The 26759-nt window shown below is 40.5% G+C and overlaps 1 protein-coding gene across 1 annotated transcript; it reads left to right on the top strand.

Moving 5' to 3' along the window:
• The first annotated feature begins 10883 nt into the window (after positions 1 to 10883).
• LOC307087237 (calpain-1 catalytic subunit-like) lies at positions 10884 to 21593 on the top strand. Its single transcript, XM_079752737.1, has 22 exons — positions 10884 to 10925; positions 11351 to 11605; positions 11761 to 11830; positions 11953 to 12062; positions 13269 to 13402; positions 13489 to 13663; positions 14013 to 14087; positions 14192 to 14277; positions 14432 to 14506; positions 14583 to 14743; positions 17085 to 17242; positions 18069 to 18080; positions 18220 to 18428; positions 18516 to 18552; positions 18640 to 18708; positions 18832 to 18889; positions 19255 to 19316; positions 19563 to 19631; positions 19792 to 19870; positions 20061 to 20177; positions 20315 to 20367; positions 21464 to 21593. Exons 2-22 carry the CDS (start codon positions 11369 to 11371, stop codon positions 21488 to 21490), a joined length of 2073 nt encoding a protein of 690 aa, XP_079608863.1. The 5' UTR covers positions 10884 to 10925; positions 11351 to 11368; the 3' UTR covers positions 21491 to 21593.
• The last annotated feature ends 5166 nt before the right edge of the window (positions 21594 to 26759 follow it).

Raw genomic sequence — 26759 nt, 5'->3', positions numbered from 1 at the left:
GGTTTTTAGTTAATGATCGGGCTATATAAGACCACATTGGCTATGTAATCGCGCACAAAAGGGGACATTTCATAGTGGATGGTGGAAACCAGGACATTTTAGCGTCCCGACAGGCTTTTGCTGGGACTCGGGACACGCGACTCATAATCGGGACTGTCCCAATCACCAATGATGAATGTCAGTGTAGGACACTACAGCGCATGCAACTAAGAAATGATCATATTATTAATTAAAGTACAATGATAATAGTAATGCAATTTATATTAATGACCTCATGTCGGAATGGTGAGACGCTTGAAAAAAAGTAAAATACCGCCACTCCGACCATGGAAACAGAAATTGTCGGAGTGGTAGGTCATTTGAAAACAGTGGAAGTGCCGCCACTACGAGTAGTAGTAAAAATCACCTAATTTTGTCTGAATTGGAAGGACTTTTACGCCGTTGACGGCTACTAATGATGTAACAGGTTTTTAAAGGGGAATTTCATAGGGGAAGAATTCAACTTGGCTCTCTGTTTTGAGAAGCAAGTCGAAGCCACTCAAAAACGAGGGGAAGTGCTAAAAAAGAGATTTGAGATTGAGCCAAATTGAACAGGCTGTTTTGAAGGGTTTATTTCCTCAGAAACTGCGTGGATTGATGTCGTCTATGAGCCGTTGAAACAACGTTCCTATCAGCCCCTCAACTAGACGTTGTATTTACCTCCATGACCAACGTCAATTTGACTTCTCATCGACATCTACATTTTTGCTGGGTGGCTGTTGGTGCCTCCCCCCCCCCCCCCCCCCCACACTACCCACAAAATAAATATGAATAAATATGAAATATGAAAACTGTTAACACAACCTTAGACGGTTAGCGCACATTACTCGACACTTCAGTTAATACCCAATCCCTTTATTATGGTTGTATTATAAAAGTATGAGTGACGCTATTCCACAGTCAGACCTTGTGCTGCATGTAGATAATTAAATAATTCTCAATATTATTAACATTTACAACCATTGGACTTTACTTCTCATTCCAGCAAACATTTCCTCAAACCTTCGCCAACAAGACCAAAAGACGTCGAGTCACAACATCACTTTATTTTTACCCTTTGCCGACATGAGAACATAATTTTAAGGGAATGGTGATTTCGAGGACAACTTGTTTGAACTTTTAACCTGATAAACACGCATGTGATAAAGTGTAATTTTATTAAGAATCATCTATTGAATTTCACCCATACTGTTAAATATGTTGCTGAAATACTAAACACCTAGATAATTTATTTCATATCAAAAGGTTAGCAATATTAAGCTAGATGGATCTGTCTATAATATTTTGTTTAGTTATGAATACTTTTCTAACATTTCAGGGTATAAAGTGCACTATCCAAAACATTTTATTTTTACCCAAGTAGGCCTACATCTTCTTTAAACAAGAACAAAATGAAAATAAAACTTATTGGGACCAAATTCTCATCCGCCCTGTCCTTGCAGGTGTATGTTTCAGGTGTAAATTCATGGCTGCTTCGATTTTTGTATCTGTGGCCTTGGACTAAATACCCACACAAATACCCACATAATTATGAACAAAAATAGTAGTAAGCTACATTTCAATTACCTTGTAGTTTGCCTGAATTTGCGGTTTTCAGTATAGCTTCCACTGTCGCCTACATAAAGTTGGAAATTTACACACCCACCAAACCTATAACAAGCAGAGATATTGTACTGCATGTAGATAATTTAATATTTTTCAATTTACAACCATTGGACTTTACTTCTCAATTCAAAGTAAAAATATCTAAGTCAGCTTTAATTTCATTTAGACGTTTCTCACTATCCCACGTTGAACAGATAAAGTGCACATGCACAACAGATAAGACAACACTAAAAGTAAACATTGAAGTGCACAAAAGATAAGGACATAACTGATATCAAAAAGATAGACAATAAAATAACTGAATTAGTTAAGTTAATTTGAGATATATTTGTAACAGTAATGGTAATGGTAATAGTGCAAATGGTAATAGTGCAAAAAGAAAAAAAGAACAGTCGGTAAAATAGCAGCAATTTCAGTCTGTTTTGGGGGGGGGGGTAGAATGGAGGGGGGGTATTCAGCTTTCTGACAGCTGTTGGATGTCACTGAGGGGAGAGAGGGAAGAGAATTTAGCTTCCTTGATAGCCTGGTGGATAGAGCTGTTTGTTGGTGGAGCGGGCACGGAGGCTCCGTTCTCCCAGAGGGCAAGGAGGCTGAACAGACGCGGGGTGGTTGGCGTCGCTCACAATCATGGTCGCTTTTCGGGTGAGGCGGGTGATGTATGTGTCTTTCAAGGAAGGGAGTTGGGCACCAAGGATCCTTCCAGCTGTGTTGACTATGCGTTGCAGTGCTTTCCTGCTGTAATCAGTGCAGTTCCCGCCCCACACATTGATGCAACCGGACAGGATGCTTTCAATGGTGCCACGGTAGAAAGTGCACATGATGGGTGGAGGAGCTTTCGCTTGCTTCAGTTTGCAGAGGAAGTAGAGGCGCCACTGTGCTTTCTTCGTCAGTGATGCAGTGTTGGTGGTCCAGGAGAGGTCCTCACTGATGTGCACCATCAGAAATTTGGTGCTGCTCACTCTCTCCACAGCAGCATCATCAATGGTCAGTGGTGGGTTTTCGGTGTGGCCTCTCCGGAAGTCAACAACAATCTCCTTGGTTTTGCTCACATTCAGCAGGAGGTTGTTGTCTCTGCACCACGTGGTCAGAAGGTTGACCTCCTCCCTGTAGTTGGTCTCGTCGTTCTTGGTGATGAGACCCAGCAGAGTTGTATCGTCCGCATACTTCACCATATGATTTGTGCTGTAGGTTGGTGTGCAGTCGTGAGTCAGCAGGGTGAAGAGCAGGGGACTGAGCACACAGCCTTGGGGGGCCCCTGTGCTGAGTGTGATGCTGCTGGAGGTGTTGTTGCCGACTCGTACTGCTTGTGACCTCTCACTGAGAAAGTACAGCAGCCAGTTGCAAAGGGAGGTGTGGAGCCCGAGCTGGTCGAGTTTACAGATGATTGATGTGGGATAATGGTGTTGAGTGCTGAACTGAAGTCTATGAACAGCATTCTCACATATGAGTCGGTTGAGTCCAGGTGGGTGAGGGCTGGATGGAGAGCAGAGCAGATTGCATCCTCTGTGGAACGTTTCGCTGGGTATGCGAACTGAAAGGGGTCCAGGTTGGGGGGGGGGGGGAGGATGGACTTGATGTGTGACATGACTAGCCGTTCAACTTCATGATGATGGGGGTCAGTGCCACAGAGCGATAGTAATTGAAGCAGGATGGAGCAGGTTTCTTTGGCACAGGTATGATGATGGTGGCCTTGAAATGTGATGGAACAGCAGCTTGTCTCAGAGAAGTGTTAAAGGCATCCGTGAAGACATCCTTAAGCTCCTCTGCGCAGTCCTTCAACACATGGCCTGGAATAATGTCTGGGCCTGTTACTTTGCGGGGGTTGATAGCGGAGAGTGTCCTCTTCACACTAGCAGCAGACAGGCACAGGGCTTGATAGAATAGAATAGAATAGAAAGCTTTATTGTCCTTATACAAAGTACAACAAAATGCAATGAGCAGCTCCTTAAAAGTGCATAGATAGTTATCAAATCTATAATATATAATAATATACAAAAGCAATATATAATAAAAATAAATAAAATTTCAAATACACAGTAAAACTTAAATACAGAGTAAAGACCGCAAACAGACAACAAACATCAGTGCAGATCTGAGTTCAGTATGGTGACAGCTTTGGGAAAGAAGCTGTTCCTGAGTCTATTTGTTCTGGCATATGACTTGAAGCGCCTGGCAGAAGGCACCAGGTTGAAGAGATGGTAGCCGGGGTGGGTGGCGTCCTTCAGGATGCCTCTGGCCCTGCTGAGACAGCGGGAGCTGTAGATGGTGCTTAAGGAAGGCAGAGGGCAGCCAATGATTTTTTGCGCAACGTTTGCCACCCTCTGCAGTCTCTTCCTGTCGGCCTCCGTGCAGCTGGAGTGCCACACTGACACAGCGTAGGTCAGCAGGCTCTCGATGGTGGAACGGTAGAAGGTCACCAGCAGCTGTGTGTTTAGATGCTCCCTCCTGAGCACTCTCAGAAAGTGTAGCCGCTGCTGGGCCTTCTTGACCAGCGCTGAGGTGTTGACCGACCAGGAGAGATCAGCAGAGATGTGGACTCCGAGGAATTTGAAGGACTGCACTCGCTCCACACCTTCACCGTTGATGTACAGGGGGGCAGGGGCGGCTCTGTTCCGTCGGAAGTCCAGGATGAGTTGTTCAGTGCCAGGTTGTTAGATACACACCACTCACCAAGTTTCAGGACCTCATCTCTGAAGGCCGCCTCGTTTCCCCCTGTTATAAGGCCCACCACCGTTGTGTCATCAGCGAATTTGACAATGATGTTCTCTGGGTGGGTGGGACTGCAGTCGGATGTGTAGAGGGAGTAGAGTAGTGGGCTCAGCAAACAGCTCTCCCCAGGGCTGTTTGGGGGAGGAGGAGAGGTGAGGACCCAGTTTCACCTGCTGGGGTCGGTTGACCAGAAAGTCTTTTATCCAGGAGCAGGTGGGTGGTGGGAGCCCCAAGTTGATTAACTTGGGGATCAGAATGTCTGGTATTATAGTGTTAAAAGCTGAGCTGAAGTCAATGAAGAGCATCCTGACGTAGCTCCCCCTTTTCTCCAGGTGACTCAGTGCTGAGTGGAGAGCGATGGCTATTGCGTCGTCGGTGGATCTGTTAGTCCGGTATGCAAACTGGTGTGTGTCCAGGGTAGGGGGGAGACAGGCTTTGATGTGTCTCAAAACCAGTTTCTCAAAGCACTTGGTGATGACTGGGGTGAGTGCTATGGGGCAGAAGTCATTGAGGCTGGTAGTGGGTGACTTTTTAGGGATTGGGATGATTGTGGCGGATTTCAAGCAGGATGGGATAACGGCTTGTTCCAGAGACTGGTTGAAAATGTCAGTGAAGACCTGTGATAGCTGCTTGGCACATGCCTTGAGCACCTTCCCTGGTACTCCATCTGGGCCTGCAGCCTTCCTGGGGTTAACTGCGCTGAGCACCCGCCTCACGTCCTGTACCTCAAGAGTGAGTGGGGGGGTGGTGGAGGTTGATGGGGGTTGTAGTGGTGGTTGGAGTGATGTGGCTGAGTGCTGTGTTTCAGACTCAAAGCGGGCAAAGAAGCTGTTCAGCTCCTCTGCCAATGCCGCAACTGAGTCCCCGGGTGTCACAGCACAGCCTCTGTAATTGGTGATGGTCTGTATGCTCTGCCACACCTGCCGGGGCTTGTTGAGCTGTTCCTCTATCCTCCTCTTGTATTCTACTTTGGCCCACCTAATGCCTCTCCTCAGGTCGGCGCGAGCGCCGCTGTACAAGGCTCTGTCACCTGATCTGAAGGATGAGTCACAGGCCCGGAGGAGCGTGCGGACCTGGCTTGTCATCCATGGTTTCTGGTTTGGGAACACCCGGATGCACTTTTCCACAGTGACATTCCCAATGCAGTACTTGATGTAAGACAGTACTGTGTCTACGAATGTAGCCAGGTCTTCATGATAGAAGGCTTCCCACTGTGTTTGTTCAAAGCAGTCCTGCAGTCGGGGGAGGGCATCCTCAGGCCAGGTGGTAATGGTCTTCTTTGTGGGCTTTGTGTGTCGACAGAGGGGGGTGTATGCGGGGGTGAGGAGCAGGGAGAGGTGGTCTGACCGGCCCAGGTGGGGGAGGGGTACGGCTCTGTATGCACGCTTGATGTTTGAATACACATGATCCAGAGTGTTTTCCCCTCTTGTTGGGCATTTTTACAAATTGATAGAATTTTGGTAGAACAGTCTTGAGAATGCTTTATTGAAGTCCCCTGCAATAATGTGGCGCCATTGGGGTGGGTGCGCTGGTGGTTATTGATGGCATTATGCAGCAGAGAGAGAGCCGTGTTTACATTAGCGTCCGGTGGTATGTAGACTGCAGTGACGACAACAGCAGCTAGTTCTCTAGGTGGAAAGAAGGGTCTGCATCTCACCGACATGAACTCCAGGTCAGGACAACAGTGTCTGTCCAGAATAGTGCTGTTGTTACACCAACCTTCATTCACGTAGATGCAGAGCCCTCCTCCTCTGCTCTTTCCAGAGTCACTGTTCCTATCCCATCTGTGTAGCATGCGGCCTGCCAGCTGCACCGTGGCATCAGGGATTTGTGTATGTAGCCATGTCTCTGTGATGATGAGCACGCAGCATTCGCGGACATAGCGATTTCCAGCCAGCTGTATTTCCAAATCGTCCGTTTTGTTTACCAGGGATCTAACGTTTGTAAGGTAGAGGCTCGGCAGTGGAGGTTTGAGAGGCTGTTTCCTAAGCCTGGCCAGTAGCCCAGCCCTGCAGCCCCGTCTTTGTTTTCTCTCGCGTCGCCTTCTGCGTCGCCTGCCAGACCCTATAACAATCCACGGAGATCCCGCTGGTCTCGCTATCTTGTCAGGAATGTTATGAGTGCGATGAAAGTCACTGGAGATGGTCATCTTCAGCTGGAAACCGATATCCAGTAAGTCCAGACGACTGTAGTGTTCAGTAGAGAAAGTAAACGCTGTGTGCGCCGCCATGGCAACCAATTTGCAACCGATTTACCAGAAAAACCGAAAAGATAACTGTGATAAATTGATAAATTTACGGGCGCTTGTAAAGGTTTGCATTACAAACCGATATTCAGTAAGTCTCAATGACTGTAGTGTTCAGTAGAGAAAGTAAACGAACGTACAACACACAAAAAAAGGCACAAGTAGGGAGAGCTGTGAGCCGCTGCGTCTGTGCGCGCCGCCGTCTCCAAGGACAATTAATACGTCGATCGTGGGGGGTGGGTGGAGGTTTCTCTGGGTTTGTGGCTTCAAACCGTGCAAAGAAGTTGTTGAGGTTGTTGAGCAGGGAGATGCTGTCGTCGCAGATCTACAGCGTGGGCTTGTAGTCCGTGATGATATGAATGCCCTGCCACAGGCTCCGTGCGTCTCTGCTGTCTTTGAAGTGGCAGGTTATCCATTTTGCATAGTCCTGTTTTGCTTTCCTGATGCCACGGGACAGGTTGGCTCTCGTTGTTCTCAGGCCAGTTTCATCCCAAGCTCCTAAGGCGTTGTCTCTGGTACTCAGCAGCCGGTGGACATCCCCTTTCAGCCATGGCTTCCAGTTAGCCCGAATGATGATGGTCCTTGTGTGAGAGACATCACCGATGCTCTTACTGAAGTAAGGAGTAACAGTGTCTGTGTACTCCTCAACGTCTGTGTGGTATATTTCCCAGTCTGTTGTTCCAAAACAGTCCTGAGGAGCAGAGGAGGCCTCCTCTGACCACACACGTACCTGCTTCCGAACCGGCTTGGTGACTTTCACTCTCTGTCTGTATGCTGACACTAGCATAACAGTGATTGTGATCAGAGAGTCCGATGTGGGGCAGGGGGGAGGCCTTGTACGCTCCTTTGTGGGTAGTGTAGACCATATCCAAAATGTTATCTCCTCTTGTTGGGAAATCAACATGCTAAGAGTTTTGGAAGGACAGTCTTAAGATCAGCATGATTAAAATCTCCAGCGAGGATGATAAATCCATCTGGGTTTGCTGTCTGTTGTTCACTGATGGCCTGATACAGTTCACAAAAGTGCTGCATTCCTCTCACTGCTGGTGGAGGTTGGAGGGATGTATACCGCGACTAGCAAAATCACAGTAAACTCCCTCGGCAGGTAGAAAGGACTGCACCTTATGATCATAAACTCTGTCAGTGGTGAACAGTGTTTGCATGCTACCACAGCGTCACGGCACCACGCATCATAGATGTAAACACAGACCCCGCCTCCTCGAGTCTTCCCATTGTTTACGACCGCTCAGTCCGCTCGATAGCATGCTAGTTGCTCCAGTTGTACAGCGGAGTCTGGGATGTTGTCATTTAGCCATTGCATCAAACATTTCCTCAAACTGCGTGGTCAACAAGTCCAATAGATGTTGAGTCACAACAATTATTTTGACCCTTTGCCGACATGAGAACATAATCTTAAGGGACTGGTGATTTCGAGGACAACTTGTTTGAACTTTTAACCGACGCAGTTGATCTTCCGGCGCAATTGACTTTCTACACTGACGCATGTGTCGTTGCTAGTTTGCAACTGGCGAAGAGCGTTCTTTTCCCTCCACTGCCACGCGCCTGTTAATTAGGAAATGATGTTCGGCCGGTTCGGCGAAAGGAGGAGGTGTGTTCTGGCGCAAACGTTCCCTGGTGCTATTATCCAGTTTCAGAAAACAATTGCGCGCATACACTTTGCTTCTCTCATCTACCTAGCCACACATTCTTGGTAAATTATTTGGGAAAGAACAGCTGATACAGCGGTAATTAGTTGTACTTTTAATTCAATGCATCTGCAAACACCGTACAGCAAACACATATTTTCTTCACACAGACCTCGTCTACAAGCCCATAACTTTTAGGATTGATGAGTATTTGATCATGAGAAAACATTGTTTTACCGCGAGTAAGTGTTAAAAAGCCGCGTGTGTGAGTCCATCTGTTTGAACACACGGAAACTAAACACGTAACGCATAATACAGTCCATGGCAATGCATATTAACGGGGGGACACATGCATATTAGGAACACAAGTCGATAACGATAATGCATACAATACTAGTAAGAAACGATGTTTGTTAATGTATTGCGTATATCATTAAATCTAACCACAGTTACAGTTAAATATAGTCACAGTTATTTGGCCATAAACTGAGCCATTTGAAGTTTGAAATTGATGAAGTCATGTATCTGTCTCATCGGAGACTGCAGACGCGCTGTCAAAATATCTACTCGTCAGATTCAAATGCGCTCATGGCTCTTAAAGGGGATGGGAGCTGGCACTCTTATTGGTTTATTGCGCGTTACGCCCAAACCACACCTACGGGTAATTAGGCTACTTCAGACCAACCCTTTTTGGATTTGCGCCGGGCGCAAGAGTCATTTATGCGCCGGTAAAATAGCGACATCGCCATAGAACCGCCCACAAAGCTACTTGCGCTTGGCGCTTCTCACTTGTGTTTCAGACCGTTAAAATGGGGCCCAAAGTGTCATTTAATTAAGAATCATCTATTGAATTTCACCCAGACTGTAAAATATGTGGCTCAAATGCTGAACACCTATATTATACAATTACAATATTATAGCAATATTAAGCGAGATAGATCCATCTATAATATTTTGTTTAGTTATGAATACTCTGAATCAAGCATTAATAGGCTACATGTCCTAATACTCAAAAAAAACATACATCTACATCTTCTTTAAACAAGAACCAAATTAAAATAAAACTTATTGGGACCAAAATCCCATCGCCCCCAGTCCTTGCAGGTGCATGTTTCAGGAGTAAACTCGTGGCTGCTTCGATTTCTGTATCTATAGCTTTGGAATTCGATCTCTTCACCGCAGCTGGAAAGAAGGCACAACAAAAAATTATTCATCTTTGCAGAGCACCTCTTTGGATGTTGGAGCATGTCAACCCCCGAAACAAAGATTTCCTGCAATCTATAATCTTGTGCATGAAAACACCGGTACAAGGATGGGGGAGAGTGAGAAGTTTAACCTGCCAAAATACACAAGGGTTTGTCAATGAGCCTCACAGAGGTAACTTGTAATAAATTCCATTTGAACTCTAACATTGGATGACAAGTCTATGTACAAACAGGCTTGACTTTGAAATCTATGTAATTAACTGTTTAGAGAATAATCAGCTGAATAATAAAAACAGAATAATTTCTCAATAGAATTGTCTGCAATAACGAAGATTGTTATGGAAGCCAGAAGACAGTTCTCTCGCTGTCAGACCCACACTATAGCCCTGTTGTAAGTTGTGCCACATCAATACTCCCATTCCTCTTTTCTCAACACAGTCTGGCTGCCATCAGTAATATGTTGACTCTCTCTTGTATCAGTTTTCCCACCATACATGTTCAAATCCTCCACACACTAAACCCCACTACTTATATTACAGACCTACACTTTTTGGTTCTCATTTTTTTAATAGAAAAAAACATAATAACCCATTGATTTACAGTTGTTAACATGCAAGTTTCCATTTGTATTGCAGCCTGGTTGAAGCAATATTAAAATCAATGGTAATGACAATCTTCTCATAAACAGTACAGACAGTAAAAAGGAATTCTCAGAAAATGCACACACTGTAGTTGGTAGTTAGAAGCACAGGTGGTTAGGGTGGTAGAGTTGTAATGCACCATTATATTCAACGGGTGAAGACACTGAAAGACAAATCCCTGCAGTCAAAGATTTTCCTTTTTCTTTTTTTCTTTCAGCCTCTGGTCTTTTACAGCATGGCTTAACGCAATTATTTTTGACATTTTCTGACCTTTTATGGAGGCCTCTCAAATGGCCTAAAGGCCTATATTTGCATACTCCAGTTTCACCTTCTTTTGTGGGCTGTTGGGCCCCCTGCAATACCAAACAGGTTTCTGTACCCATACCACATTCCCATATTCTCATTATTCAATGGGAACTGTGGTGGGAATAAAATATGATTTATTATTATTTTGATATACTACAACTCTAAGTTATTTTATTTATTTATTTTTTAAGTTTGTGCACATGTAAACAGTGATGAAATTGGCCAAATGCTTAAGAAATCAATAAAATCAAAAATATATTCCATTAATTTTACAAACCAATGGCATACTGACAATTATATCAATTGTGTAAAAAAAAAAAGATTAAAAAAATGAAATGTGTAGAGGTGGTTTAATTTAGTTAACTATCTAAACTTAAGGTCCCACCCTCTTGAAGTCAAGTACAAAAACACACCTCCGTTTAAGGCACTTGACTTGAGAAGGATTGAGACAGAGAGAGAGAGAGAGAGAGAAAGAGAGACAGAGAGAGACAGAGAGAGACAGAGAGAGAGAGTCACCATAACCTGTTTGGTAAGTTTTAATCTAACACCACAACAAGGACACTTTACTTTTATTTGAAGTTTTCTGACAAATAAATTGTGCTTTGCTTCATTAACAAACATACAAAATATTATTATAAACAACATCTATCCTGCGCAAATCCTGCTACTATCCTGTGCGAGATGAAGGGTTTATATAATATACATCATTTTTATTACTTATTGTTACTTGTTAATTGTTGATTTAAAATCATCAATGTTTACTCTACTTTTGACCCTGCAGCTGCAGTGAATACTTTATCTTCTATCTTCTCAGAAGATAAAGTATTCACTTCTATCTTCATCTTCTCTACTAGAATACAAAAAAAATCAAGTGACCCGTGAACATACAAATTGTACAGTATATGTCATTTACGAAAAGCTGTTAATCAAATAGAGGATTTTCTTTTGAAGCAGCTTTTAAATTTCAGAGCAATGGCACCTCCTGGTGTATGTCAAAGCATTATGAATAAACGAAGCAAGAAGAACGGTTTTGGCAGCCTTGCAAACCCAGAGAGGTTTCTTAACCAGGACTTCCAGCAGTTGAAAAAGTACTGCATGGAACATCAAGTAAGATACCTTGATGACATGTTTCCTCCGAACCAAAAGTCCATTGGCCAAGTTTCTCTAACCCCTTCGCAACTGGCGAGAGTTGAGTGGCTGAGACCAGGGGTATGTGTTTTTCTTTGTTGCAACAAAGATTCTATGAACTTAAGCCTATATATTTAAGAGTGTGTTTACATATTTAGGTCACAGCTTTGAGAATAACAGCATTTTATTGACATTTTCATTTTGAATTGTTTGTTCTTGTTCACTCATCACTCTAGAAAATATGTCAATCCCCATCCTTTGTTGTTGATGGAGTTTCAAGATTTGATTTTGGCCAAGGAGTAGTTGGTAAGATACTGGCCCTAAATACTTTTTGAATAGTATATTACAATTCAAACTTAACATTCAAGATGCAATATTTTTTGCAGCATGCCTGCCTATGTTCTTAAATGTCCTGTTTCTGTCTGAAGGTAATTGCTGGTTCTTAGCTTCAGTTGGAGCTTTAACATTCCAGAGCCAAATCCTTCAGCAAGTTCTGCCTTCTGAGCAATCATTCAGCGCTGGCATATTCCACTTCAGGGTAAGCCGAAAGCTAAGTGGTCGATGTACAGGCTGTGAATGCGGCGCATGCCTGGCGTTTTGAAAGACGTTTGACATCCAGGGATACAATGGCCATAGTTGGCCCCGCTGTCGTGTTCTTGAAGAAAGTAGTTCAATCCGGGTTGCTTTAAACTCACTTTATTTGTTATGGTAATGGTATTTCGGTATGGTAACTAAGAAGCAAAAGGAGGGAATTGTATTTAACACGTGTGGAGAGCGATACCGCAGAGCTATGTTACTGCCCCGGGGAGCTTTCCCCGGGGCTGTCAACGGGTCTGCCATATGTCTCTGACCTCATCTGGCTCCCGCTCCCCGTTAGTATCAAGTAGGCGTGGCCTATGCGAAGTAGGCGTGGCCTATGTGAAGTAGGCGCGGCCTATGTGACGTATTGGCTCCGGCTTCCTCACCTGTCTAAAGGTGCTGCCATCTGTGGCTGGAGTAGTTATCGCAGCTTATATTTTGGTCCTGCTCCCCTTGTGGCTGTGTGGAGGTAATGTAGCTTGTGTGTTCGATCCTGCTTCCTTGTGGCCATGTGGGGGTAGCTTATGTGCATAAAATATGTAACACCGCCCACCTGTTGCCAAAACATAGCCACCGCCAGGGGTGAGAACAATTATCCGATCGAGCAGGAAAACACTTTGCGACCAAGAGAGCAAAAGACGTGTCTTTGAATTTTATCCAGCAATTTAAATCACATGACACAGTGCAGTAATAACACTGAGTGACTCTGCTAAAGCACACGTTCCTGTTTCACGCACCAGTAGCCTACCTAACATCACATTATTACATAAGAGCTGTTATGTTACACAAAATACCATATCCGGTGTGGTAAAGATGCATTTTCAATCCACAAGTTGGACAAATCGAATGCATGCGCTAGCCTACTTAAAAAGCAACAACACACTGCATATACTAAAATCTCAATTACTCAAAATGAATATTTAAGAGAGGTTTTGGTGATTGTCTGGCAGATTTTCAGTCTTAATTAATGTTTCTTAAGCCTGACATCGACAGACCAATTCGGAAAGAAATGGTCTGGAACCTCATGATTCATTTTCAATTTCAGTGGAGGATCTTATCAGCATTCCTTGCGTCAAAAGCCACCGCTTGCCACTGTTTTACATGTATCAACATTTTCTAAATCTAGTTATATAATCCCAATTCATGTCTGCTCTACATTGTCTAGTTCTGGAGATTTGGATACTGGGTGGATGTTGTCATCGATGATAAGTTACCGACAATTGACGGCAAACTCATCTTTGTTCACTCCAAAACCCCAAATGAGTTTTGGCCTGCTTTGCTGGAAAAAGCCTATGCTAAGTATGCAACTCAAAAAATAGGAGTTTTTGGATGAACTGTGAACAATTGACAAACTGTTTTCCTATTTTCTGTCTGTGCTTGAACAGGGTTTGCGGCTCCTACGCAGACATGAATGCAGGAACCCCAGCAGAAGCCTTGGTCGATTTTACAGGAGGCGTGCACATATGCTTCCAACTGGATAGTGCTGTCCCAGACCTCTGGAACACAATGCACAGAGCTGCACAGAGCAACTCATTGATGGGGTGTGGGACACCCCAGGGGGTAGTTATATCTGACAAAATATGCATAAATAGAGGAATATGTCTCCTTATATATTACCTCCTGCCCAATTCCTAATTTAAGAGAATATCCCTCTGGTGTAATTCTGTGATTGCATCATCAAGTACACACTAAAGCATAGTAGTTTACAATATAATAATAATAATAATAATAATAATAATAATAATAATAATAATAATAATAATAATAATATATTGCATGTGGTGGCACTTTGATTCAAAGTGTGTTGACATACAGTCACCGAATCGAAGGATGGTATAGTCAGCATTAGTGACCCCCCCATGGGAATCAACCTCTAACCCTACTAGTACTTATACCAACCTTTCTTCAGGAGACCTCAGCCAACAATGTCTCAGCCAATGGTTTAGTGGAAGGACATGCCTACGCCGTTACTGGTGTCACACAAGTAAGCTAGTGTTTAATTTCTATTGTATAATAAATTACAACGGTAATAATCTCTTGCACAATATAGAACAATTCTGCTAATTCAATATTTTGACGTTTATTCAGGTGATCAGCAATGGGAAGCCAATAAATCTTGTTCGCTTGTTAAACCCATGGGGCACTGGAGAGTGGATTGGCGATTGGAGTGACAGGTAAAAACATTGGTTGCTACGAATTCCATTTACAGATGAAGTTGAAAGAGTAGTAACATGATCATGCCAGACAGTTAGTTTCCTGGATTCATTGATTTAAAATAATGATACAATAGGAAGATGATTACATGGCATATTCTTCATTTCTTTCTAGTTCTGTTTTGTGGCAAACTATTAGTGCTGAAGACCATGAAATGTGTGTAAATGTGGCTGATGATGGGGAATTTTGGTAAGTATGGGGACCAAAGTAACAAAGGTTATGACAATCTGTTCACCTTGTACTTACATAATTATTTTTTGCATAGGATGGCGATGGAGGACTTCTGTAGTTTCTTTTCAGATCTTGACATTTGTTGCCTATGCCCTAACTTCCTTGATGGCACAACATCTTCTCAATGGACGTCCTTGGTCCATGAAAGCAGATGGGTTGCAGGGACCACAGCTGGAGGATGCCTAAACAACCCTGGTACTTAAATAAAGTAGTAGGGCTAATCCGTGGCCACGGTTTACTTAAAAGTGAAAAGTAAAAAAGTACTCGACTGACGACTGATGACTTTTAACTATTGATTTACTAACATTTAGGAACATCTTTCTCAAACTCTAAAAATATAAACCGTAACAAAACAAGCAGGTAGCCTACTAAAATCCTGCGTTCTCCTTGGAAGAGCATTTTGAATCGACATTAACATTTCTCCAAAAAAACCACCATTTGATTTTATAAAATTTTTAAATGTTAAATGCTATGAATCTATTATGCGGCTTGACCTTTTGACCTACACAAGCTTACTGTCCTACACATAACACAAAGCTTAATTTCTCAAAAAAACACTGTTTGATTTTATATATATATTTTGAATGTAAAAAAAATGATTTAAATGCTTTAAATCTATTATAAGGCTTGACCTTTTGACCTACCCATATCAAAACACATCTGGTGAACTCAGCTAACTGCCCCACACATAAGAAAAAGCTTATTTTTTCCAAAAACCCACCTTTTGATTTTATAAGGAAATTGTAATGTTAAAAAACGCTATGAATCTATTACGCAGCTTGACCTTTTGACCCACCCATATCAAAACACATCTGGTGAACTCAGCTAACTGTCCTACACATAACACAAAGCTTAATTTCTCAAAAAAACACTGTTTGATTTTATATATATATTTTGAATGTAAAAAAAATGATTTAAATGCTTTAAATCTATTATAAGGCTTGACCTTTTGACCTACCCATATCAAAACACATCTGGTGAACTCAGCTAACTACCCCACACATCACTCAAAGCTTAATGTTTTCCAAAAACCCACCTCTTGATTTTATACTATTTTTTTAATGTTTAAAAAGGCTACAAATCTATTATGCGGCTTGACCTTTTGACCTACCCATATCAAAACACATCTAGTGAACTCAGCTAACTGCCCCACACGTAATACAAAGCTTCCTTTCTCAAAGAACCCAACCTTTGATTTTATAAATAATTTTTACTCTCAAAAAATGCTATAAATCCATTATGCGGCTTGACCTTTTGACCTACCCATATCAAAACACATCTAGTGAACTCAACTAACTGCCCCACACATAACACAAAGCTTCTTTTTTTTTAAAAAAAACCCCACCTTTTGATTTTATACAATTTTCTTAAGGTTAAATACTTCTATAAGTCTATTATGCTGATTGACCTTTTCACCTACCGATATCAAAACATACCTGTGAACTATATACTATATAAGTTTGCATGCAAAAAATGTACACACACTAAGTCATTTAATTAATACACACAAACACTGATTTCCTGTTCATGTGTAAATATTTGACATTGTTGTAAGTTGTATTTATTTAATTACTTAGTGTGTGTAAAAAGTACACATGGAATTATATTTTTGTGCTTATTTCGAACTTCAACACATATTTTCAAGGCCCTGCTGGCACCACATCTATGGGGGTAAAAGGCATGATGATAAACCGGCGAGATTTGAACCCCGGTCGCTGGCTTTCGGGTTTTATTATTATGGATTAGGCTATACTAATCCACTACGCCACCACCCGGTTGAAAACATATGCAATACATTTCTTACATAGAGTGTATTTAAAGTGAATTCCCTAAATTATAGAACAAGGCAGGTTGGACGTTGCTTATGCATTTTGAAATCATCATCATTCTATTGGGATTAATGGCGAACAATTCTGCATTTGGCATAGTTATTTTATAGACAATATGCAGAATCTTTTCACTAATACACATTTATATAGACTGCTTGATCTATCCAGTTTGTAAAGGTGAGTAAAATGACGCGATAAACGCCCCTTTCACGTGAACGCGCATTGAACCTAAAGCGGAAAACCTGGCTCGACTAATCAAATCCGAAGTGAGCTTCGCAGTACCATTTACCTCTGATTACGAGTTGCATCTCTGTCGATCCAGGCTTTCCCAAGAAAGCCTGGGTATGTTCAGCGAGGTTCGTAGTATACCCCACAGGACACTGGAAGAGATGTTTAATCCCAATGATGACTATTATTTTTCAATTAACCAATAGTATAACTAACCCTATATTAAAGCATCCATAAAGTAGCATGCCATGGGACCTTTAATAAGCACAAGAGACCATATGCCCAGCTACATTTTAATTACCTGGACTTATAGTCAGTCTTCTAACTGGTTGGACAGAAATGGGAATAATGACCTATCCAAGCTGTAGTGTAGTACAAAAATCTGGTGCCTTCTACCAACCTGCTCAGTTATTGAAATGCAAAACTGCTTTAAATAATAGTTCTCCTTACCGTTTTTCATTTTCTTCTTGACCTCTTAGAAATGTTCAGGATGAACCCTCAGTATCGGTTCAGGATTGAAGGTTTAAACAGCGGTTCTGAGCAGGGGAAGAACATTCTAGTGTCTCTCATGCAGAAGCCTGAAAACGGAGGAAGGCGGCTGAAAAATGATCTTTACATCGGTTTCTCAATTTTTAAGGTTTGTTTTATGTTACCTATTTAAGCTTTTACAATGAAATTTTTTTGGGTTGCATGTGCAGATATATAGCATATCATTCAGTATTGAACAAAATTGTAAGCTATTCAACTCAAAATATAAATTAACCATCATCCAGGCGTTTTAACCAAACACTTGATCTTCCACAAAGTTTCAAAAGTAGGGTCCAACTGACTATTTCTGACCTGAATCTCCCTGCCAAACAGTCACCTTTCATTCTGGCAGCAGAGAAATATGCTGTTTGCACAACATAAAGCCCCGTAACATAATAAGCTCTGCAAAACCATATATAATATAATCATAAACAATAAATATTTGAGAAATATTACATATTGTATCTCCATACATTCCCACAAAAATAAGGCACATTTCTGATTTTATTTTTAAATAACTAAGGATATATATTTATTTATTTGAGATTTGTGTTTGGTATCCCAGATTTAACATTAAGTGTGTAAATGTTGTACATATTTGCTTCTACAAGAACTTGAAATGCATCCCTATATTTGATGTTTACCTACACCCCACGAAACTGGATAATCTTACGGTTGGCATTAGGTAAGTTAGTTCAGTTAGGAATGAATATGCAAACATCATGAATTGCACCCTACATTTTTTCTTTTAAATGTAAGACTGAGATGTCGAAAAACTTAGCTCCTTGGGGAGACTTTCTTATTTGAATAGCAGAAGAGGTGTTAACAATAATGAGTCTGCAAGAACCGAATCAGTCAACAGTATAAGCCAAAATGTTATTTTGCTGTAAAGTGACCATGTTTTTCATTAAGATTAATTGACTCATTTTTTTCAGGTTCCTGAACAAGTAAGTAAAATTTTTATTATATAAACTTTTATTTGTATATATATTATAAACAAATAAAAGTTATAATCATAAAAATATACCACTACCTTAATATAAACCTGGAATACGATGTTAAAAGAAAAAACATTTTTGATTCCAGTATAGGTCATTGGCAGGAAGGTTCCCAGCCACGTTCTTCACATCCAACTTGCTTGTAGGGCAAACCAAAAAACACCTGAATTCACGTGAGGTCATGGATATGTTCGAGTTGGCTCCTGGCGAATATCTGATTGTGCCATCCAGTTTCAAGCCAGATGAGACGGCTTCCTTCATTCTCAGAATTCTCTCCAAGTCAGAGACCCATTCCCAGTATGCTCAAACTCTCCATTGACAGTTTTTCATAATAATGTTGAAAATGCACACTCAGTTTTCATTACCGATTGCCTTTTTTTCCAGTGACCATTCTGGGCAAAGCCACAGTCCAATTGAGAAGGTATGCGGGATGAGATCCTATATGTTGTTTATACTGTATTGTTTTTTTCCCCTCAACATGGCTAATTTTGTCCTAATTACATCCCAGCCCATAATGAGAGCGATACATCAAAATGGCGAAGAGAGCATACGTTTTTTCGAAAAATATGCTGATCAGGTATTTTGTCTTACTCAAACCTTACTAAACTTTCTTACTGATTGGCGATGATCAACACATATACAATAATATTATGTCATTTATTTTACCACTGACACAATATTACATACTTTTTTTTTCCAGTTTGAAGAAGTCCATGCAGAGCAGCTCCAGAAAATTTTAAATGAAAAGATCCTTCAAGGTAGGGCCTGAAAGGTTGCATGAAAACACTAACCCAGAACTGATGAAAGGAATGAATCACTGCACAAACTTCAAAATATGTATTTTTTCTTACTCATTGTGCATATTTTCGTATTTTTGTATTAAGGCACAAGCGGTAAATTATTTAACTAACTTTAAACATGTTTTCATGTAAAAAAACACAATGTTATAAAGTTTCATCACAATGGATTTTCCTGAATGATATTCACATTGTCGATTGACAATGAAATTACATTGTCCATTGTGTCATTGTGAATTAGCTTGCACGATAATTTATTATTCCAACGGATAAATGACAAAGTTGTTGCAAGCATTTTTTTCTAACAGATATTTTCATTTTAATAGGATATAAGAAAACTGAAGGCTTCAGTCTGGATGCGTGTCGCAGCATGGTGGCTCTAATGGATGTATCCAACTACACTCTAAATCACATCAATTATCAATTGTTTGCTTACCCTGCTTTGATACTGTTTAGACATAATTGAGGCTGGATATAGCGAGCCTTAACTAATGTTACATTTGCTGATGGGGTAACTCTTTACTTCACTCTTATATCTTTATTTAGACTTAAAAAACACTTTAAAAATACTGATTGAATCACGTTTGGCAAAATACAAGAGGATTTGAAGAAGTTCCTTAGGTCAAGATTTCAGACATCTATCACTGGCAAACTGAAACATGATGAATTCTTGCGTTTGTGGAGGAAAGTCACCATCTACAACGTCAGTAAATGATTGTACAAAAATATTTATTGTGTCGACTATTTAACAAGTTGAGAATGGGTATTATTTTCATGAGTGAGACTACTATTTAAAATATAATTGTTTGTTTTGGCATTCATTCTTGGCTCCAGACTTTATGACCTGTATTGTATCCAAACAGGACATCTTCTCCCAAATTGATCCAACCCGCAAAGGTACTTTGTCCCTGCATGAGCTGAGAAAGGCTATAAAGGCTGCAGGTAAACAAAAAGTCAAACCAACGTTTCTGTAATCGACTTATGTTTCTGAGGGGCTCAAACACAGCTATTTAGTTGTATTAAAATGTATTAAAACAACTCAGCTAAAGACCAGGGAATTTGTTATTTGGAAGAAATGGCTGTCAATATGGTATCTACCTGCGGTAAATCATATTAAATGTTTGTGTCTAAGGGATTGTTCTGAAGGATGGTATGCTGAACCTGATGGCTGTTCGGTATGGTACCTCTACTGGAAGGATTAGCCTGGAGAGCTACATCAATCTACTCCTTCGTTTGGAATGCATGGGAAGTAAGTTGTTAATTAACTTCAACAACTTTTAATACTGTTTTTGTAAAATGTACTTTAGAAACCATCTGAATATTCTGTTTTTTCTACTCAACTCATTAGTTACATTTCTCAATAACAATTCATATTTTCCAAAACAGAAATCTACATACAACTCTCGGGAGGAAAGAGCATGTCTCTCAGTGAATCTGAGGTAATAAATTACTCTGTTATAATATATATATATATATATATATATATATATATATATATATATAAATATAATAATGCATACACAGGAAGGCAAAGAATGCATACATAGTTATGTTACGATCGAGGAGGGGCACAGACGCAGACAACGGAGGTTGAATCAAACCAGAGGTTTAATGTAGGGAGGATGTGAGCAGCAGGGAATAAACAGGAGGTTTATTGGGTCAATGCTTCCTTGTGGTGCCTTATTGTCTGCGCCTATTGCGCAGACAATAAGGCACCAAGAGGGGGAGACAGAGCAATGCATCTGCTGGGTACTGCCACGCCTGTAAGGAGTTACCTACGTTGTACTCAAATTATCTAACTCTGCAAGTCTATAGGCATAGTTAATGTAAACGGCTTGCTTAGATGGATTGATTCTACAAAACTGTTTTGCTCGATATCATTCTGTATCTAATTAAAACATTCAAAGTCCTTATCACGCTATCTATTAAATAGCCTTCCTCAGATTGGTCCATCCAAAAATGGGTATGAGTGTAGCCAATAGCATAAAGCCAAGATTTAGGGATTCATTATTGGTTACCACACACACACACACACACACACACACTCACTCACTCACTCACTCACTCACTCACTCACTCACTCACTCACTCACTCACTCACTCACTCACTCACTCACTCACTCACTCACTCACTCACTCTCACACACACACACACACACACGCACACACACAAACACATCCCCCTACAAACTAAAGGGCATTGTTGTGCGGGGTGATGATTTAAAGCTCTGACTTTAACCTCTTTGAATAATAAAAGTGGGGAATTACATAGGCATCTATGATATAAGCAAGGAAATCGTAGCAGCAAAACTACAGTCATTGCTATTTAAGAAAAGAGGAAACATATTTCAAGCGAAAATAATCTTATTTGACAAAAACATTTAAAATCCACCTAAAAGAAGTTGTGGCCATGTGTCAAATTTGCTTCTCATATTGAGCATTCTCAACTGATTTCAACAAGTTATTTGTTTGGCTTAAGGGCAAGGCTATACATTAATGTCAAGCTAATGTATCTCATGTATCTCTTATTTCTAGTGGATGTATATTTCAATGTACACATAACCTGATGATCAACAAAAGAAGATGGGTGAACATCTTTTTTTTCATTTTTGCTTTTCTTTCAATTTGTGTTCAATTTTCTGTTTCTGTTGAATTTTGTTGCTGTGCCAGAACAGTTATAATCTGTGATTTAGTATAGTCATTATTTTTTCTTGAAAGTGCTGCCTATGATGTGCCTGTTATGTGTGTGATGGAACACTGTCTTAAGAAAATACATTATGTCACTATTCCAATTATGTGACAAGAGGGTGATTAGAGGATGCTACCTTCCCAACTGTGGGCTGCAAGGCTACAGTTCAAGATGGTTCCCTACTGAGATCTAAATGAAGTGTCCAACACCTGGAGGTGGAGTCGTGGTGTGCCGGTCATCAAAAGAGCAGTCTCAAGTCTGATTACAGAATAGCTCATATCTGGGTGAAGGGTTTTATTTTATTTTGCTTCATATTTGTTTGGACTAATCATAATACTGGTGGTATAGGGATCTTAAGCTGGCTAACAGCAATTATTGTTATTGTTATCTTTCTCCTTCAGTTGTGTTTCTTAACTCGTCTTCTTTGTGTAGTTTAGCTTACCCATAATTAGTCCAAGAACCACCAATTTAGATTATATGAAGCTCCATTTTAACCGATCAAATTACTTTTGTGCATCTAAACTGAGCATCACAGTAGGTTGGAGAATGTTTTTATTTTAGTGCATGATAGATTAAATGTCCTCCTAATATTGTTAGTGCCTTGTCTACCAGGAATAAAACCTGTTCGATCCAATTTGATTAATTTGGTTATCCATCTTTGCATTCTCTTTGCCAATATGTTTGTTTATATTTCAAAGTCATTACAGAGCAAGCTAATAGATATATATATCCCTCACATGAAGTTGTAGCATTGCCCTCCTTATGCAAGACTGAGATGATTGCTTCTGACTAGGTTGTGGTGTGTTACCTGATATACTAAGACTTTGGATGCTGGTGCGATCTCTCCAGAAAAGCCTTCATTCTCCCGGTAACCCATCTGTACTAGGGGACTTCTTGTTTTTTTTAGTATATAGCATTGTTATAGGAGGTTTTTAAATTGTCCAGTAATTATTCAGGTTAAAAGATAACCACCTTTATGGAGCAGGACAACATACAAGACTTTCCACTATACTGCCAGCAGTGATAGTTAAAATAAAACTAGTAATTGGATTAGATATAGTAGGGGCAGCCAGAACCATAGATCAGCTTCTAGAGGTCAGCTCCTATTTACTTTTTCTTGCCCATTTTAAGAGCATCAGTGACCTCTCTTTCCATGAAAAGATAGAAGGAAAAATCATAATTTCTTACTGTATAATTATTAACATTTATAATTAACACATTATCTAAATAAATCACAGCTTGAATGGGTTTCAAATCAAGAAGGGAGCTTTTAGAAAAAGCATCAACATTTCTACCAAATAAATTGCCTGCCAAAATAAAATAGATCAAAAAGCATGAGGAAGGAATGTCCATAAGACAATATGTAGGAAATGATCAGCCTTTGCTCTCCTGATGCTTGCAACATAGGAATTCCTTTAATTCCGTAAATTATGAGAACCAGAATTTATTGTCTTTGCCCAGATATCATTGAAGATTGATTACGATGATTATTTATTTATTAATAAATTGGCAAATCTGCCAATCAATCAATGAATAAATAAATTGATTAAAAAGCAATAATAGATGATACAATATTCCTAAAATGCATTTATATGGCATAGACTGTCATCCATTTGTATCAACTAGATGGAACATTACACTCGTCCTTATCATTGCAGCACGAGCGTTCAACGATGTCCGTAACTGGAGCCTCGCATTCCTTTGTAGTAGCACATCTTCGAATTTCACCGACTGCAAAGAACGAAATATGAACAATGCAATATTCAAAAATAACAATGAAAGAATAATGGAAACTAGCATCAATTGCATGATCAGTACATGTAACACAATATAATTTTTTTATGTGAAGTGGCATTTATTTATATGTTTAACAAAATATGTATGTGTTATGTGAATTGTGTGCAATGCAACATGTATTAAATATTTTGGGTGGAATCAAACATGAAGGCCACATCCTAGTACAGCCCGATGTTTGGACGATGAAATAGATTTGTGTGTGTGTGCATGTTTATGTATTCATTAATTTAAAGAGAACATCATTTTAACTATTTCTCACAGGCTGGCTTGTTCAATACAATCCGAATACAATGGGTGAACCGTCCTCCACAAATCACCGGTTGAATATCATCCTCAGGGCAGCTTGGCTGTTCTTCAGAGATGCTTGTACAGTTTAGACATGTCAGTGCTTGGACGGCTGCAAAAAGCAAAAGCCATTTTCTCAATTGCAAAATGATCCCAATGTGTTTGAGTTTGTCAAAGTCACATGAAATTCTACAAATTCTAAACACTAAATTATTTATCCATAAAAAATGGAAATAAATAATTTAATCCACTTTGTGACTTTTCTAAACAAACCAATTTTCTTACTTCTTACTAATGATTATCTCACCTCGTCACCTCCCATATAATCCACTATTTGGATTATCTGCATAATCATTTAGTACTTGATTAGTAGTCAATTGTCCATGTGCCTCAGAGGAAGTCCCAGTCAGTACTGTGATCCTTGTATATAACTGTATTTCAGTAAGCCTTAAGTGCATGTGAGGTGTGAGGCTACATTTTTATACATATTTAAATAAACATTTTAAGAGCTGTACACCTTGCGTGTATCAAAGTGGTAAATTCAATCAAACATAATCAGGCCATTCAAAACAAGACAATCATAATTTTCTGTATGGAAAAATACTTTGAATACTTATTAAAAACTTACATTGAACACACATTAATCCTAAAAGTACTCCCAATATGTAAATTGAAGATGCCATCTTTTTCACTGTGAAGAAAAAAAAATATAAAAATTGATTAAGAAATAGATTTATCAGCATTTCACTTTTATTCATCAAATATAGCATGGTCTAAATCTCCTTACTTGTTGTAAATCTAGTGGGATTGTAATATAAAATAAATGTACAATGAAGAAAGAAGTTTCTTACCCTTTCCTTTACAGATTGTGATCTCTGTGAGTTATCCTCCTCTTTTATATGCCATCTGACAATACCCATTTCAACATTCAGGTCAACAACAGGTCTCACAAGTATCACGTATCCTCCCTTGTCGTGCCTTGGACCCTTTTGCAGTATTGATGACTACATGCATGTGATTGTATAACTAATGACCTCATTTTCAAACTGGAAAATCTTTGCTGTGATCTGTTCAATAGCTTTATTTTAAATATTGCTTTCAAACAGAATCGTTAATTCAATTTAGTTAGTTAGGCCAATTTTTACGTTTTGAATAGATTCCGTCCTCAATTTTTACAGACAATGCAGTGCTGCTACTCCGTTACCAAAAGATATCAATCTCACATATCCAAATTAGCTAAAGGGCTATTTAGAAACCTCTTAGGTGATCATTTCCAATAAGAGCTGGCTGACACACAATAGCTCTTTGTTTGAGTGTTCCATGTCACAGGGAAATATAATACCCAATTTTAGAGCACATGAAAGATAGCACTTTTTTCGAAAAGGTATCTTTACTAGAAGTACCTATATTAAAACAGATTTTTAAGTTTAGCATTTATTCATCGTCTAATAATTTCTGCACTTAAATGCCATGTCAATAGCTAGATAACGATCATGGCCTGTTATCTTACCACCTTATGCCATTACATGTTTTGAAGCATTTCCAAAGTGTTTCTGTCTTGTCATTTTTTATATTTTTGTGGTAAACGCCTGTGGTAAAAATAGTCTATGTGGGCTTCGTGAGATATCAAGACACTGATATGGGGATCCCCTCTGTATTTTACAAGTTTACAAACAATTGGATCGACATTTGTTTGAGCACTATTGTCAAGTTCTGTCTTTGTCTTCATTTTGTTGAGGGTTTGTTCAATCCCTGTCCAGAAGATGTTGTCAGACTTTTCCCCTCCCTTCACAGATCATGCCACTCCTGTCTGCTCTGCCTACACCACCGTCTACGTCGCCTTAGCGTCCCTCCTACGTCGCCAGCCTCCTTAGCGCTCTCTCCTACGTCGCCAGCCTCCTTAGCGCTCTCTCCTACATCGCCGACTTCCTAAGCGCTCTCTCCTACATCGCCGGCCTCCTTAGCTCTCTCTCATACGTCGCCTGCCTCCTTGACGCTCTCTCCTACGTCGCCAGCCTCCTTAGCGCTCTCTCCTACGTCGCCAGCCTCCTTAGCGCTCTCTCCTACGTCGCCGGCTTCCTTAGCACTCTCTCCTACATCGCCAGCCTCCTTGACGCTCTCTCCTACGTCGCCAGCCTCCTTAACGCTCTCTCCTACGTCGCCTGCCTCCTTGACGCTCTCTTCTACGTCGCCAGCCTCCTTAACGCTCTCTCCTACATCGCCTGCCTCCTTAGCGCTCTATCCTACATCGCCAGCCTCCTTAGCGCTCCCTCCTATATCGCTGGTCTCCTGAGCACTGCCTCCTACGTCGCCAGCTTCCTCAGCGCTTCCTCCTACATCACAGCCTCGTGAGCGCCTTCGCCAGCCTCCCGAATGGCTCCCCCTATCTCTCTGGTCCACAAAACTGTCCCGGACACTTTTTCAGTCCCTGATTTCTCCAGCAGAGCAACTTTGCATGTTAGTAGTCTTTCTAGCTTCCAGCAACTTGGCCATCCACCCGAGGTCTCCTGCTCTGTATTTGTCGTGTTGTGTTTGTGTCTGTGGGTGTGTGTCTGTTCTGTGTGTCTGTGTGTGTATTTTTCTGTGGGTTTTTCTTGGGGACATTTAATGTCATGACCTCTAAAGACATGTTGCTGCCAATTGTCGGAAAATGGCGTGGGGTGGTTGGCCTGGGACAGTACCAGGGCTGTGAACACCTGGTGGGACTGCTTGCAGTCCTAGTTTTGTTCAGTGTTTGTTCTCCCCCTGCAACAGAAAACTTTACCAAAAATGTCAAATATAACAGAATCTTGCTTGTTAGTTTTCTTCAGATTATGTTATCTAGTTCCCCTTTGTTAACCTTTTGCCTGCTGTGAACCTGTCACAAGGAAGCATTGACCCACTTATGTCAACATTTCCCTTACATTATGTATGGACAATTGCTCTGCGGGGAAGGTGAAACTGTGTTGAAAGGCTGTGTGTTACTGTATTCTCGGTCCAATCTGCTAGAGAGGAGGCAGGTTTATGCAAACATTAAATAGATTAATTTGCTACAACTGTTTGTGTGTGCTTTTTTGCATT

This window comes from Pollachius pollachius (genome assembly GCF_949987615.1).
Source record: "Pollachius pollachius genome assembly, chromosome: 15".
NCBI classification, from domain to species: Eukaryota; Metazoa; Chordata; class Actinopteri; order Gadiformes; family Gadidae; genus Pollachius; species Pollachius pollachius.
This window is presented reverse-complemented; position numbering and strand designations above follow the sequence as displayed.

Bases quoted from the DNA above. Each gene is read 5' to 3' on its own strand.
- LOC307087237 (XM_079752737.1), top strand. From the start codon at position 11,369: ATGGCACCTCCTGGTGTATGTCAAAGCATTATGAATAAACGAAGCAAG. The intron at 18,553-18,639 runs GTATGCGGGATG...ATTACATCCCAG, and splicing joins GCCACAGTCCAATTGAGAAG to CCCATAATGAGAGCGATACA. The intron at 19,632-19,791 runs GTCAGTAAATGA...GTATCCAAACAG, and splicing joins GGAAAGTCACCATCTACAAC to GACATCTTCTCCCAAATTGA.